Here is a 13322-nt window from a genome sequence, read left to right as displayed (position 1 = left end):
CAGACTCTCTCCGGGACTAAATTCTAGCCAGGCTCCTCTGAACCTCCCTCTAGATTCAACCTTGGCCCATAAAGACTTGAACAAACCCCAATGTAGTTTCTACCAGTTCAAGGCCGCAGCTCTAGGAAGACTCTGCTGCTGCTGCTAAGTCGCTTCAGTCGTGTCTGACTCTGTGCGACCCCATAGACGGCAGCCCACTAGGCTCTCCCGCCCCTGGGATTCTCCAGGCAAGAACACTGGAGTGGGTTGCCATTTCCTTCTCCAATGCATGAAAGTGAAAAGTGAAAGCAAAGTCGCTCAGTTGTGTCAGACTCTTCGCGACCCCATAGACCACAGCCTACCAGGCTCCTCCATCCATGGGATTCTCCAGGCAAGAGTACTGGAGTGGGGTGCCATTGCCTCTAGCCCCCCTTAAAGTGCCTGCCTGGAAAAACCCCAGGCTGCCTAAAGAATTTGCTGTTTGTTCCAGCCAACACCTGAAGCTAGGGACTTTGTCTCCCAGCTGCGGGGACAGGGTCGGAGCCCACCTCTGATAAGCGTCAGTCAGCCAGCACATGTGGGTTTCACACACAAGACCAATCTTTCATCCTTAAAACATAAGCTCCTTATATTAAAAAAAAAAAAAAAAAAGCTCTTGTCCTTTCAGTTCTTACTCATCTGCACCCACTGCACAAGCCCTTCAGCTGCATCAAAACCTCTGGTCTGGTGCCCCATTTTCTTCTGGTTCCTACTTGGTCTACATCCCCACGTTGATCTCTTAGCCTGACTACTTTTAGGCCACCATCAAAGTACTCTTTATAGAACTCAAGCTTGGTCGTGTCTCTCTTCTCTGCTTAAAACATTATAGTCTGTGCTCTGTTTGGTCAGGTCCACATGCCTTTGCCAGGCCCTTCAGGACTGGTTCCCTGCTCACCTGCACAGCCTCATCTGCTGCTCTTTCCCCGCTGAGCTCCACGCTTGGGAACACCAGATGGCACATGCTTCAGGCCCACCCGCAATTTCATGCTTCTGACCTCTGTACTGTCCTCCGTCAAGAATGCCCTTCCTTCGTCTCGTCCTCCTAAGAAGCTTCTATGTGGCTTTCTTCTTCTTCCTCTCCTCCAAGCCGCCCTTCGCATTCACTCCTTTCCAGTCAACCAGAAACTGAACCACTTCTTGGTCCATTGCCCCTGTCTTGCCAACACAGTCTTCTATGTGCATCCTCAGGTGTCTGGGCCTCCTGTTAGGTTTAGGGTCCCTCATGGCAGTGACTTTGTCCCAATCAACTCTTTCCCCAGCACCAGGAGCAGTGTCTGGCTTATAGTCCAGGCCCAGCTTAAGTTCTCCCTTTTTCACGGACTCTCCCTAGCTTCCTAACCTTCCCTCCTCTGAGTCTTACAACTTTTCTGTATCATTTTTGCCCTAATCATACATTGTCTCATTTCATTATCTTTTAAAAAATGGCTAATTTCTCTGACAGATTTAATCAGAATCAGTGACATTTTTCATTCATTTGGTAGCTATTAGTCTTGTGTCTCCCTCTCTCCTTCTGTCACTCAGCTCTCAATAAGGAGCTGGGCTCTGCGCTGGCTTGTCCATCATGTGATGGGGACAGAGGCAGCCCTAGGCAGACAAGCTTTGTGCCACCTGACCCTGGGCACTCTTCTCACTTTCAAGTTCTCTCCAGGGATGTGTCCCTGATCCAAGGAGAGACATCTCACTCATAGGCTGGCCAGGTGATGTCTCTGGGCTCTGGCAAAAACACTGCCCAGTCTAGGTCAGAGGACAAGATGGTTGGATGGCATCATCGACTCAATGGACATGAGTTTGAGCAAGCTCTGGGAGAGGGTGAAGGACAGGGAAGCCTGGCGTGCTGCAGTCTATGGGGTCACAAAGAGTCAGACATGACTGAGTGGCTAAACAACAACAGCAACCTTTAGGTCAAGTTGGGCAAAACAGACTAACTTTTGGAAATTTTAATTAAGAAAATTGGTAGGGTAGCATGTGAGACCAATATAAAATTGTGCAAATTTGAGGTAGTATAATACAAAAAAATGGTATCTAAACCTCACTTTATGTACCAATTTTGAAATAATGAAAATGTTCCCAGATAGGAACCTGGAGCTCCCAGGAATCCTGGTCCATGCTTTGGGAAGCCCAGCAGTGCAAGGATCTCTACCCCTGGTCTTGTCAACTCCCTGTCTTTGTGTCTACCTCTCTTACTGAAATCAACCTCCCTTTCATTACAGGGTTTTGAGCAGACATGGGGACTTTCTGCTCTTGTGAACTAATAGTGTAACCAAAGCCCCTAGTATATAGTACCTGGCGCATAGCAGGTGCTCAATAAACAGCAGCCACCTCTTCCCCCTAATTATTATCATCACTGTTATTGACTCTTTGGTGGCAACCAAAGGTTCTATACTTCTCTCACCCCTATTGGAATCTAGCAGTTCTGCGCTACAACCCTAACACACCTCTGGATGTGTGGCCTGGGGCACTTGAGCAGGTAACCTATGTTCTTTGTTGAATTTTATTTGTTTTTGGTTGCACTGGGTTTTCATTGCTGCACATGAGCTCTGTCTAGTTGAGGTGCATGGCTTCTCTTGTTGCAGAGCACGGGCTTCAGTAATTGAGTGGCGCACAGGCTTAGTTGCCCCGCAGCATGTGGAATCTTTCCGAATCAGGGATTAAACCCATGCCCCCTGCACTGAGCGGTGGATTCTTAACCACTGGACCCTCAGGGAAGTCCAGGTTACCTACATCCTTTAAACCCTGTTTCCTATCTGTCAAACGAGGATAACAAGATATGTTTCCATGGATTGTTGGACTAGATAAGACCATAAAATGCCTAACCCAGGGCTGGGGACCACACAAGCAAATCGAACATGCTAGCTGCTTCTGCTTCCTATTATTGATATTACTGCGCATGCACTTTAAACAAAGCAAATACTCGTTGGCTGAAGTTACCACCCAGAGAAAACATTTGTTTTTCATTCTTGGTGAGAAACTTTGGAAGATGACCTGGGCAGGCACTGAGAGAACAGATGTCTTCATGAAGCCCCAGGGAACTCATAAACCGGAAGAAACGGGTGGGCTGACCACTTTGCTTGAAACCCCACCCAGCTAGCAGAACCTGCTGGGCTGTCTCTCCGGCCCACTGCTCCTCTGGGGGACTGTGCGGTCTCATCCCATGCTTTGCACCGTTCTTCACCTCGTATTATTAAAGCTCCAGCGCTATCTGTGGTCATTCTGGTAGATTATCAAATCTTGTTCATTCAGAATTTCTTTTGCTTATTAATATATTCCTGTCTCCCTGACTTACTAAATGCGATTGATTACCGATTTTCTTTGAAGAAGGACTGGAAGAGCCTTTGCACCTTCCCCACACAGCACTGTCATTACCTCATCACCTGGAGTCAAGGCAGCCCTGGGCACGTGCTGGGTGAGGCAGGAGTGGGTTGGGTTTGGTGTTGGAGGGAGCCGAGCAGCACAGGACTGACCCTCAAAGGGGTCAAGAGAGGCTGGGGCCTGAGGAGGACCATCTTGGGTGCTCTCACATGTTTTTCTTTATCCTGCCCCTCGGGCCCCTCCCTGCTAGCTATTCAAAGGCTCAGATTTTTTGTTTTTTTAAAGAAAAAATACAACCCAATGTGCATTTTCCACCAGCTTGAAGGGGTGGAGAACCCCCTACCAAGACAGGGAGCACATCTGTACATGAGTTGGAGAGCTTGGGAGAAAGTCAGGCCTTGGTCCCGTGGTGGAGGGAGACCCAGTGATCCAAATATTCTGTCAGTCCCAGTGACTTACAAGAGGGGTCGGAAGGGGATGATCCTCCATGAGCAGGAAGTCAAGTGTGTTGTAAATACTTGTACTTGATGAACCAGGAGAGCGAGCACCAGAGAAATCATTATTTGATTTAATGACCTATGCCCCCTGAGGATGACCTGTTTTCCAGTTCCCAGGGGCTGGTTATACTGGGGAAACAAGGGATGGAAGCCACCCTCCATCCCTGTATTTATCCTCTTCTGCCCGCATTTCCTCTGGTGGAAGTTCTGGCTGCCCTGAGGGAGTCTAGTTTCAAAAAAAAGCTCTGCTTTTTTCTTGCAGGCCCTTCATAGTGGTACATAAATACTCAACTATTGACATTTTAATTCCTTACCACATGGTTAGAATTGGTTATGGATTTATACATTTTAATATGAGAAAAATAAGTATTTTACAAGTGATGTTGAGAAGCCAGTATTAGAAAATAAAACCTGCAGGTGGCTTGTGGCAGGACGGGGCTCACTCTGTGGCAGTGTCGGCGGCTGCCTCGCTCTCCTCACCCGTCGGCTCTTCAGCAGCCGAATCTGTAGCCGGAGGAGCCTCCTCTGTCGGCGCTTCAGGGCCCCCCCTGGAATAAGAAGAAGAGTGCCAAAGCATTTAGTCTCGAAAGGGGCAATTACACTTTTCATTATTTCCTCATCTGAGGCAAGAAGTATAAATTGTCCCCTATCGTTTACCCTGCATCCTTATTGAAAATCTCATCCTCTTCTGAAGACTCCTTGTCATGTAGCTTCTGTGCCATGTTTTTCTTGCGTGTGGCGTTGAGAGGCCTGTACATGTCCTGAAGCCAAAGTGGCCGCCGCCTCCAGAAAAAGCCCTCCTGGGACACAGAGAGCGACATGTTAGTTCTGCTTCTCCCCTGCTTCCTCTGGCCACAGCGCTTTATCCCTCCCAAACCTACCTGACTCTCACTTGTCCCTGAGCTTCTCTTATGCAGCAGAAATCCGAAAAAGCCCCTTGGAGGAAAGCACACACAGTCAGCGTCACGTGCCGCTTTCCGTCTCTCACAGTGTGTTTGCTCTGGTCTCACCAGGGCTAAATGGGACTTCAGTCAGCGACCACCATGAGCAAAGTCACCACAGACCTGCGGTCTTGAGAATCACTCCATGCATGCTGGCCTTCCAGAAGCTCTCCGGGTCTGCCCAAAATGGCCCCCCACCCGCATCTCTGGGGAGACCTGTGCATGTGGCTTAGCATGCCCTACAGGCATGACTGCGGCCCCACTCACATTTCTCAGCCCTCAGCCAACTGCCCTCGCGCAGTGAATACACTGCACAGCCGTGCCGGGCAGAGGCACTTTCCTTTCAGAAGCATTCCACACTAGCCCCCTTGGACTTAGTCTCATGTGCAGCATTTGCTGGGGCGGGGGTGGGGGAGGGGAGGAGATGCTTCTGTTTTCTTAGCTGCTCTATCTGAAAAACTGCGTCTCAGCAGGTAAACCCCTAAGTCCAACTAGCAAAGTTATCTAGCTCTCTGACTTGCATATGGCAGGTTGTCACTGAGGTGTGAGTGAGTTGTGAAATCAGTTTAAAGGTTATGACCAGCAGGAAAACACAAAAGTATTCTTTTTGAAAACAAAGAGAATTGAAAACAAAACAAAACAAAACAAAACGGAGTGCACAATGAGTTTGTATCAGAAACCACTTCTGTCCATAAAGTATGTGTGTACTGAGCTGTGACATAAAATGCAGCTCACAGCCCAAGCGCAGTGTGATCATGAGGGGCCCTCGTTGGAAAGGCACCACCTTCTTTTTGATAATCACTATCAGCGTGACCATGGGGCCAGATGTTTTCTCTTTCTCCATTTTTTTTCTATTATAAAAGGAAAAGACAAACTACTGTCTAAAGTTTCTTCCAGTTAAAACTTTATGAGGTTTGGATAAAGGGAATACGGATTGGGGGCTGAAAACCAGGAGGATGAGAGGGGAAGCTTTCCTCCCCTTTACAAAAAGAACACATAATTTGTTCTACTTTTCATCAGCTTTGAGTAAGGCTAGCCCCCAAATCTCTAACTTCCCTACCCCAGAACCTCCAAGAACACCTCTGACCTCGCCTGATGCCTACCACCGGCAGGACAACCCAAACCTCTCTCCGTCTACCCTCTTTCCTTAGAGAACAAGTGAAACCAGATGAATCCGTCCCAGTCCTGTGCTAGGCCAGATTTGGTTGGGGAGCTAGTTCTGCTGATAAATAAATTAGCGTAAAGCATTAGGGTAAATAAAGCTTCTTCCTGCCTTTGGTGAGGAGACTAAAACAGATGAGTTATCAGCTCTCCTCTAGTTCTAAAATTCTACTTTAAAAGACCAATATTTACCTTCTGCTTCCTTCTTCCTCTGATGTTGTTCTATGAGAATAAATCTGTTTTAAAAGAAAACATGATCACTATCATGACAGCCACTTCCAAATCTTTATTCATTACTTTTTATTTTCAGTCTTATGTACCCAGTGAGTTGATAACATTTTTAAAGACAGGAATTCTATCCTGTTTAAGAATTCTTTGACTCTCCCACAGTACCTAACCTTGGGTGCTGCATGCAGCTGGTGATACATTTTATGGACCATTTTAGATCATGTTCAACAGATAATTCCTAACAAAAAACTTTCAGAAGTAGGGAAAGAAAATAGAAGTATTGACCAGAAACCTAAGCACTGTTTAAAAATCAAGAACAGGGGGAAGATGCCTATCATTACTGTTACTATTGATCACTGTGGAGAAGGGGGGTCCTAATCAGTACAGTAAGAAAATGGCAGAATTGGAAAGGAAGAGATAAACATATCTGCATATGAATGATGGACTTTAGAAGATCAAAGGAATCAACTGAAATTTTAAGTACTGTAATATGAGAATTCAGTAAGATGGCTTATGTATAAAATCAAGAAATCAACATATAAGCTTTAATAGCTTTCCTATATAGCACAAATAACTAGCTAAAAAAATAGAAAAAAGATCCCATTTATAATATCAGTAAGATGCATAAAGTAACTAGGAATAAACTCAACCAAAAATGTGTAAGACTTATGTAATGAGAATATTAAAACCTTCCTGAAGGACATTGAGAAGCAATACATACATGGCATGGGATTCTATCTTCCGAGAATACTGTAAGGATGTCAATTCTCCTCAAATTAACCTACAAATTCAACGCAACCTTATTTATATCCAAGGAAATTTTTAAACAAAACTGGGTGAGCTGACATTTGGCAGAGAATATATGCAAGAACACTTATGAAATGTATGAAAAAGAAGATCAAAGAGCAGGGCCTTACCCTAACAGATATAAAATTACATGTTATAGAGTAACTGGAGTTAAGCAGTGTGATATTGAAAAGATAACAGGAAAAGATAACTGGATCAACAGAATAAAATCCAAGTAAAGATAGTATTTTAGACAGGGGAGAAAGAATGAATCATTTCGTACTGGGGAAAAAGTTAGATTCCCTACCTCAACCACACTAAAAATCAAATACAGCAAGTTCTAGGCAGATTATAAAAGTACTTGAAAATGATGATTAGAGATGATTTTTACATCATGAGGTGACAAAGGCTTGGCTAACAAAACCTGCTGCACATGAGCCTTGAGGAGAGGACGGCCCAGTGTGGTGGCAGGCTGTCAATGCCTCTCCTACTCTTCTCAGCCCTCACCCCCATCTCTCCTGGATTGTCTATCTTCTTCCTATTGATTTATAAAACCCCTTGGAGTTCCCTAGTGGTCCAGTGGTTAGGACTCTGTGATTTTACTGTGGTGGTCTGGATTTGATCCCTGGTCAGGAACGAAGATCCTGCAAGCACAGCATGGCCAAACAAACAAAAACAACCCCCCACCACAAACCTCTTTATAATAAATAAATATTGGCTTTCATTGAATTTCAGCATTGTTTCTGTCTCTAAGGAGACAAGACAAAAGAGCAGAGTAGGGAGCACAGGCTTTGCAGTCGGGTGATACTGCTCCTGCTTTTGGTTTGACCACTGGGGCCTCAATGCTGATTTCCTTCCTTCCCCACGAAGAGAGAACTCACATCTTCCTCTTGTGGCAGTTTCACTTTATCAATAATATCACAGGACTGATCAAAAATCAGAATGCCAAATTCTTACTTGACAACAAGAAATACATCTGTTCTACAGACAGGGCACCTGTGTCTACACAACCAGAGAATTAAACTTCTGTAGAGACAGGCCTCCAAGGCACACCAAAGCACAACCACACACTCAAAAGGCTACTTGGTGAGAACAGAATTAGAACCAAAGGAATCAGCTGAATCCCACATTAAGTGGAAAGGCCTGCGGTAGCCAGATGCTCTCAACAGGTGCTGCCTGGCGATGGGCCTGACTCTTCAGTTATGCTGCCTCAGGTGCCATCTCTACTCTTGGACAAGGTGAGGCTGGGCACTGCCGGTCCCTCTTCACCTTTTCTGTACTTTCACTACTGACCATCCCTCCTGCAGACGGACACATTTCTCTTTAGCAGGTAACACATCATGTCAGGTTTTATTCAAGTCTGACAGATCAGGAAGCCATTGGTCCTTACACCGCTCTGCTCCCCTCCATGAGGCTCTTATGGAGCCACCTTCTAAAGAACTGTTTACCACTTTTCTAAGTTCTGAGGTGAGGGGACTGCTTTGCTGGGGCCCCTAAGAACTGGTAACAGGCCTCACGGGACTAGGGTCGGGAGGGCTGGATTATTCTGGGAAGTCTATTTGAAGAAAGATGAACTTGAGTTGGCTTTTGAGAGTCACAGGACTCCCACAGGCAGAGTAAAATAAAGGAATTTGTCTGCGCAAAGCCACATGTAAAAGCAGCAATGGGTACGGTGTAATGAGCACATGGTGAGGGGCTGCTTTGGCTGTAATAGAGGGCTGCCGGGACAGAGGAAAAGATAAAGTAGATTGACTTGGTAGAGTAGAATCAAGATGGTCAGCTCATTAAAACTGCTCTTTTGGACTTCCCTGGTGGTGCTGTGGATAGGAGTCCGCCTGCCAATGCAGGAGACGCGGGTTTGATCCCTGGACCAGGAAGACCCCACATGCCATGGAGCAACTAAGCCCGTATGCTGCAACTACTCAGCTCCCACACGTAGAGCCCGTGCTCTGCAACAAGAGAAGCCACCACAATGAGAAGCCGGTGCACAGCAAGGAAGAGTAGCCCTACCACTTGTCTTGACCAGAGAAAGCCCACACAAAGCAACAAAGACCCAGGGCCACAAAAATAAATCAATAATAAGGTTATAAAAAATAAAAAAAAACCAAAATCTTCCTCTTAATGTTAGCAACTGCCTGTTGGGGAAAGTAATAAACCATTATGTAACTGAAGGAAAGGTAAGGAGGCTAGCTCCAGGAAGATGCTACTCTAAACAGGACATACTTCAAGGTGGCCTAATGCAGGATTCTTACTTGTAGTGCTATCATGGAACCTGTTTACACAATGCCTAACACACCGGAGAAGACAGCTGCTAAGGAGATCTAAGGGACTGATAAGATCGCACTTCTATCTATCAGCCGGATCCTTTTAGCCCTCCTAGGGTGACCGACAGCTACGTGAGGGTGGAAATGATGTATCTCTCATCACTGCAGCCAGCAAGGAGAGAAATCAAGGTAGCATGAGAGTGACTGTGAGTACATCAAATCCACATGGTGTTCTGAGTCGAAGAAATGTTACTATCGTGTCAACTCTGGCTTCTTATAAACTTAACTGGTCAGAATAGTCTAATGGCTTGTTATCTTGGATTCAGTTCCACAGATATCTCCTGGGAGTGGAGCTCCTATGAAAACCCTGAGAACACACCCTTCAGTAAAAGAACAAAGTATACATCTCAGTCCTTGTGACTGAAGAGGAGTATCAAGTACTAGCAGGCGGAAAGGTGGCTTTGAATTTTTGGGTTGGGGGTTCTGAATGTGAATTAAGAATCGTCCTTACCTCAATGAGACAGAACATTATAATCAAAAACATCACCACTACAGTCACAGATATTGCCAAGATGAGTTTGTTGTTATAGCCGTAACCTGGAACTTCTTTTGCGAGCTAAAAATAAATAAATAAATAACAAGTTTTTAAAAACAGGGAGCTGGAAAGGATGAAAGCTGAGTATTCTTAAACCTATTCTAAACAATAGCTAACTATTCTTAAAGTACTAGAAGACTCCATCCTTTTCAGGTGGATAGCTTTTATCAGAAAAAACCATATTTAAAGTTATTGATCTCATCGTTAGCATTTTCTTCTACAATGTATTTATCTTGTGTGTTATGTCCTCTTCTCATCTACCCTAGGACTAGTGACACCTTCTCTGAATGAGCAGAGTGGGAGGTCATTGTCTTAGCCAGCTTGGCCGAGACAAGATACAGACCAGGAGCCCCAGGTCTTCCTGCTTGAGCACTTTAATGGCATGTCCTGAGGTCCCATGTTTCAGGCGTGATCCTCACCTCACTGGGCTCCTGTTCTTTCTGTTCACTCTGGGCTTCTGTGCTCTCATTGATGTAGTTGTCAGTTTTCCACTGGTCCGTATCCCATTCTGCCTTGGACACCTTTATTTCTTGCTGCTCACTGAGAAGCTTCATCAAGAGGCCTGTTCTGGAGATGAGTTTGGCACACGCCAGCTGCACGTGGGTCTCAGAGCAGTCCATTTTCAAAGTCCGGATGACGTGAGCAATGAGCTTTCTCACGTCGTTGTTGGGGATGAGGGACCGTAGCTGCTGGTTAAGCTGACTTTCAAACTGATCGCCTGGGGATGAGAGCACTGGGAAGCTGACGCTTGGGGGCTTAGAGGTGAACTCAATGCCCACGTTGTGGTACTCCCATTGTGTTTCGTTGGTGTGCTTAACAGGTGGCATGAAGTCCGCAGCAACAGTAGAATGTGCACTGGAGACATTAATTCGGGCAGTGATTCCAGGTCTGGTTTCTTTTGGCTGAGTAATGTTTCCTGAAGAGATAACTGCTTCAGAAACATGTGGAGTATTGTTCACTGAACTAGAGTTTTCTTTAGGAGGGTTTGCAAGAGAATATAATTCTGAAAAACGGTTTTCCTGAGGATCCAGTAATCCTGAAGATGAAAATGCCTCTCGTGGAGGGGAATTGATGAGACTCCTCACTGCAGAGAACAGAGGCCTTCTGGCCAGCATCATTCTATTGAGTGAACCTTTCTTTCTCAGCTTTCGACTTACTTTGGCCTTTAGTGTTCTCTGGGGCATCCGAGAGCGAGTTTTATGGAAGATGTATTTTTTTCCGGAATGCGAGACTGGTTTGGAAGACTTCATGTTTCTCACTCTAGCATCAGCATCTTCTAAAACGAAAATGGTGTAGGACAAGTCTTTTGATTTGTTTTTAGCCTCAGGTTGGGGTTTTGCAGGGAGGGGGTCAGAAGGCCTGCCCCGAGAGTACTGTTTCAGGAAAGAAGAGACTGCGGCCTTGTGTTCCTTCATGAATGAGGGCTCTGTGTTGAAGGAGTTCCCCACTAACTTCCTGGGCCTCTGCACCATGTCCAGCTCGTCCAGCTCCCTTGGGGATGGCCTCCTGAGCCTTCTTTCTTTGGCAGTGTTCTCCACAAGTGGCTGGGCATTCTGTTTCTTCTCGCTGCTCTCATCTCCCGCATCTTTGAAGTGCCTTTTCTGTAGGCCCCTTGGGCGCTTGAGGACCCTGTTCACTCTCAGCAGCCTTTGCCCTGGGATCTCAATCTCAGCTGGGCCGTTTTCCTGTGGTTGGGCTTTTTCCAGTTTCTTCGGAAACATCTGGCGTTTAAATTTGGGACCCAAAAGGTTGGCATGGATAAGCATGGCCGTTTTTTCTTTCTTTTTAACCTCATCAATTTTTTCTTGAATTTCTGCATCTAACAAGTTTTCCAGAAAATAGAGTTTCCTCAATTTATTTTTATAAGTCGAATTGTTGTCTATAGGCTTAACAGAAGGTTTTTTTGTATTGTTTTTGAAATGGCCCAGTGGCATATCTCCTTCATGGGCATTTGTAAAAAGAAGTTGAATGAAGGGCAATAATGTTGATTCAACATCTTCTAGATTTCCCTCTGAGAAATAAGGCAGTATGTAATTCAGTGCGCTGATCACATCACTTTCGTCATTAAAGTCCAGCTGCTCATTCATAAAGGCTGACAGACTGACAGCATTTTTGTCTGAGGATGCCCTCTCGGGTTCAATAGTCAGCTCCGTGCTGGTGTTCTTCTTCCGGGCTTGTAACACCTTCATGAACGATCCTTCTGCATTCCCTATAGATGTATTTTCATCTGTCAAAAGAGAAGAAACTGCTTTTGATAACTGAAGACTGATGGGAGAGCTTTTTGTCAGTCCACAATCATGTATCCCATACAAATAAATTAGGCATCAGCAAATCGGCATCACCAATGCCACTTGGAAGGGAGAGAAAGAAACCCAAACATAAGTCAATGATTGACAACAATAAAAGGTGAAAAAAGATATCTTTTGAAAAAAATGACCATCTACTCAGAAGATTCTGTGGCATGAAATATAGTAATTATATTTAGGATCACTCGACTGGCTCCCAAGGGACTGGCAGGAAGACAAAGATTCCTCTACTCAGATCTACTGTGACTCCTCACAGTCACATACCCCACCCGGTCCTGCCTCAGACGCAGAGGAGCGTAAGGTCTCCTCCCTCCTCCTCTTCAGCGCACTTGCGTTCTTACTACTATCACAGATGATCGAGACCACAACTGCTGCCGACAGGTCATCGTCCGAACGTGTCCTCCACCCACCCACTGAGTCCTTTGCTCAGTCCCTGCCTCCATATATTCCAGCCTCTAGAAGAGAGGGCTCTATGTCCAAAACTCTTACGTCCCCTTGGCTCTTTGCTGACATTCAGGCAGGGATCCATTAGCTAACAGATTTGCCAGCCTATATGCCAGTGTGGAATGTTCAACAGATCAACAGAAGAATACTTGAAGTACTATAATGCAGAAGGGAAAAGCAACTTCCGTCAGTTGCCTACTTTGCTTTCATTTCATTTCACTTCTAATATTTCCAGTGTTTTGGGAAACCATCCAAAGCTTCTGACTGTATATGTATCGTTGTGTGGCTAGGCTTCTCTTCCAAAAGGATTAAAAACTTCAGTGGTTGTGGCAAGGGTCAAAGGAGGACGTAAGGGTCATGAGAGAGGAGGGGCATGGGTGTGCAGAGAGCCTAAAATCGGAGACAGGAGATCTGGGTACTAGGCCATTGCACTGAATACCTCGGACCTTGCTTTTCCTCATCTGCAAAAGGAGATTAAAAATGCCTTTTCTGGCCCACTTCTGGGGGAGAAGGGAGTAATATAATTGGTAAAAACAATTGTTTTGAGGAGTTCCCTGGTGGTATAATGGTTGCTGCTAAGTCGCTTCAGTCGTGTCCGACTCTGTGTGACCCCATAGATGGCAGCCCACCAGGCTCCCGTCCCTGGGATTTTCCAGGCAAGAACACTGGAGTGGGTTGCCATTTCCTTCTCCAATGCATGAAAGTGGAAAGTGAAAGTGAATTTGCTCAGTCATGTCCGGCTCTTCGCAACCCCATGGACTGCAGCCTACCAG

General features: G+C 45.6%; 1 protein-coding gene across 2 annotated transcripts in view; it reads right to left on the bottom strand.

Moving 5' to 3' along the window:
- Positions 1–4151: 4151 nt before the first annotated feature.
- LOC102416251 (leucine-rich repeat-containing protein 37A3) overlaps positions 4152–13322 on the bottom strand; it is a 53089-nt gene continuing 43918 nt past the window's right edge. For both annotated transcript variants that reach the window (XM_025279921.2, XM_025279922.2), the window contains 6 exons: positions 10219–12026; positions 9716–9820; positions 6119–6162; positions 4706–4760; positions 4482–4624; positions 4152–4372 (listed from right to left, as the gene is read on the bottom strand). In XM_025279921.2, coding sequence (XP_025135706.2) covers positions 4264–4372; positions 4482–4624; positions 4706–4760; positions 6119–6162; positions 9716–9820; positions 10219–12026 — 2264 coding nt within the window. In that variant the 3' untranslated portion in view covers positions 4152–4263. The remainder of the gene's footprint in view (positions 4373–4481; positions 4625–4705; positions 4761–6118; positions 6163–9715; positions 9821–10218; positions 12027–13322) is intronic.

This window comes from Bubalus bubalis, chromosome 3 (assembly GCF_019923935.1).
Source record: "Bubalus bubalis isolate 160015118507 breed Murrah chromosome 3, NDDB_SH_1, whole genome shotgun sequence".
NCBI lineage: Eukaryota > Metazoa > Chordata > Mammalia > Artiodactyla > Bovidae > Bubalus > Bubalus bubalis.
The sequence above is the reverse complement of the archived record's forward strand: the minus strand, read 5'-3'. Positions and strand labels throughout refer to the sequence as shown.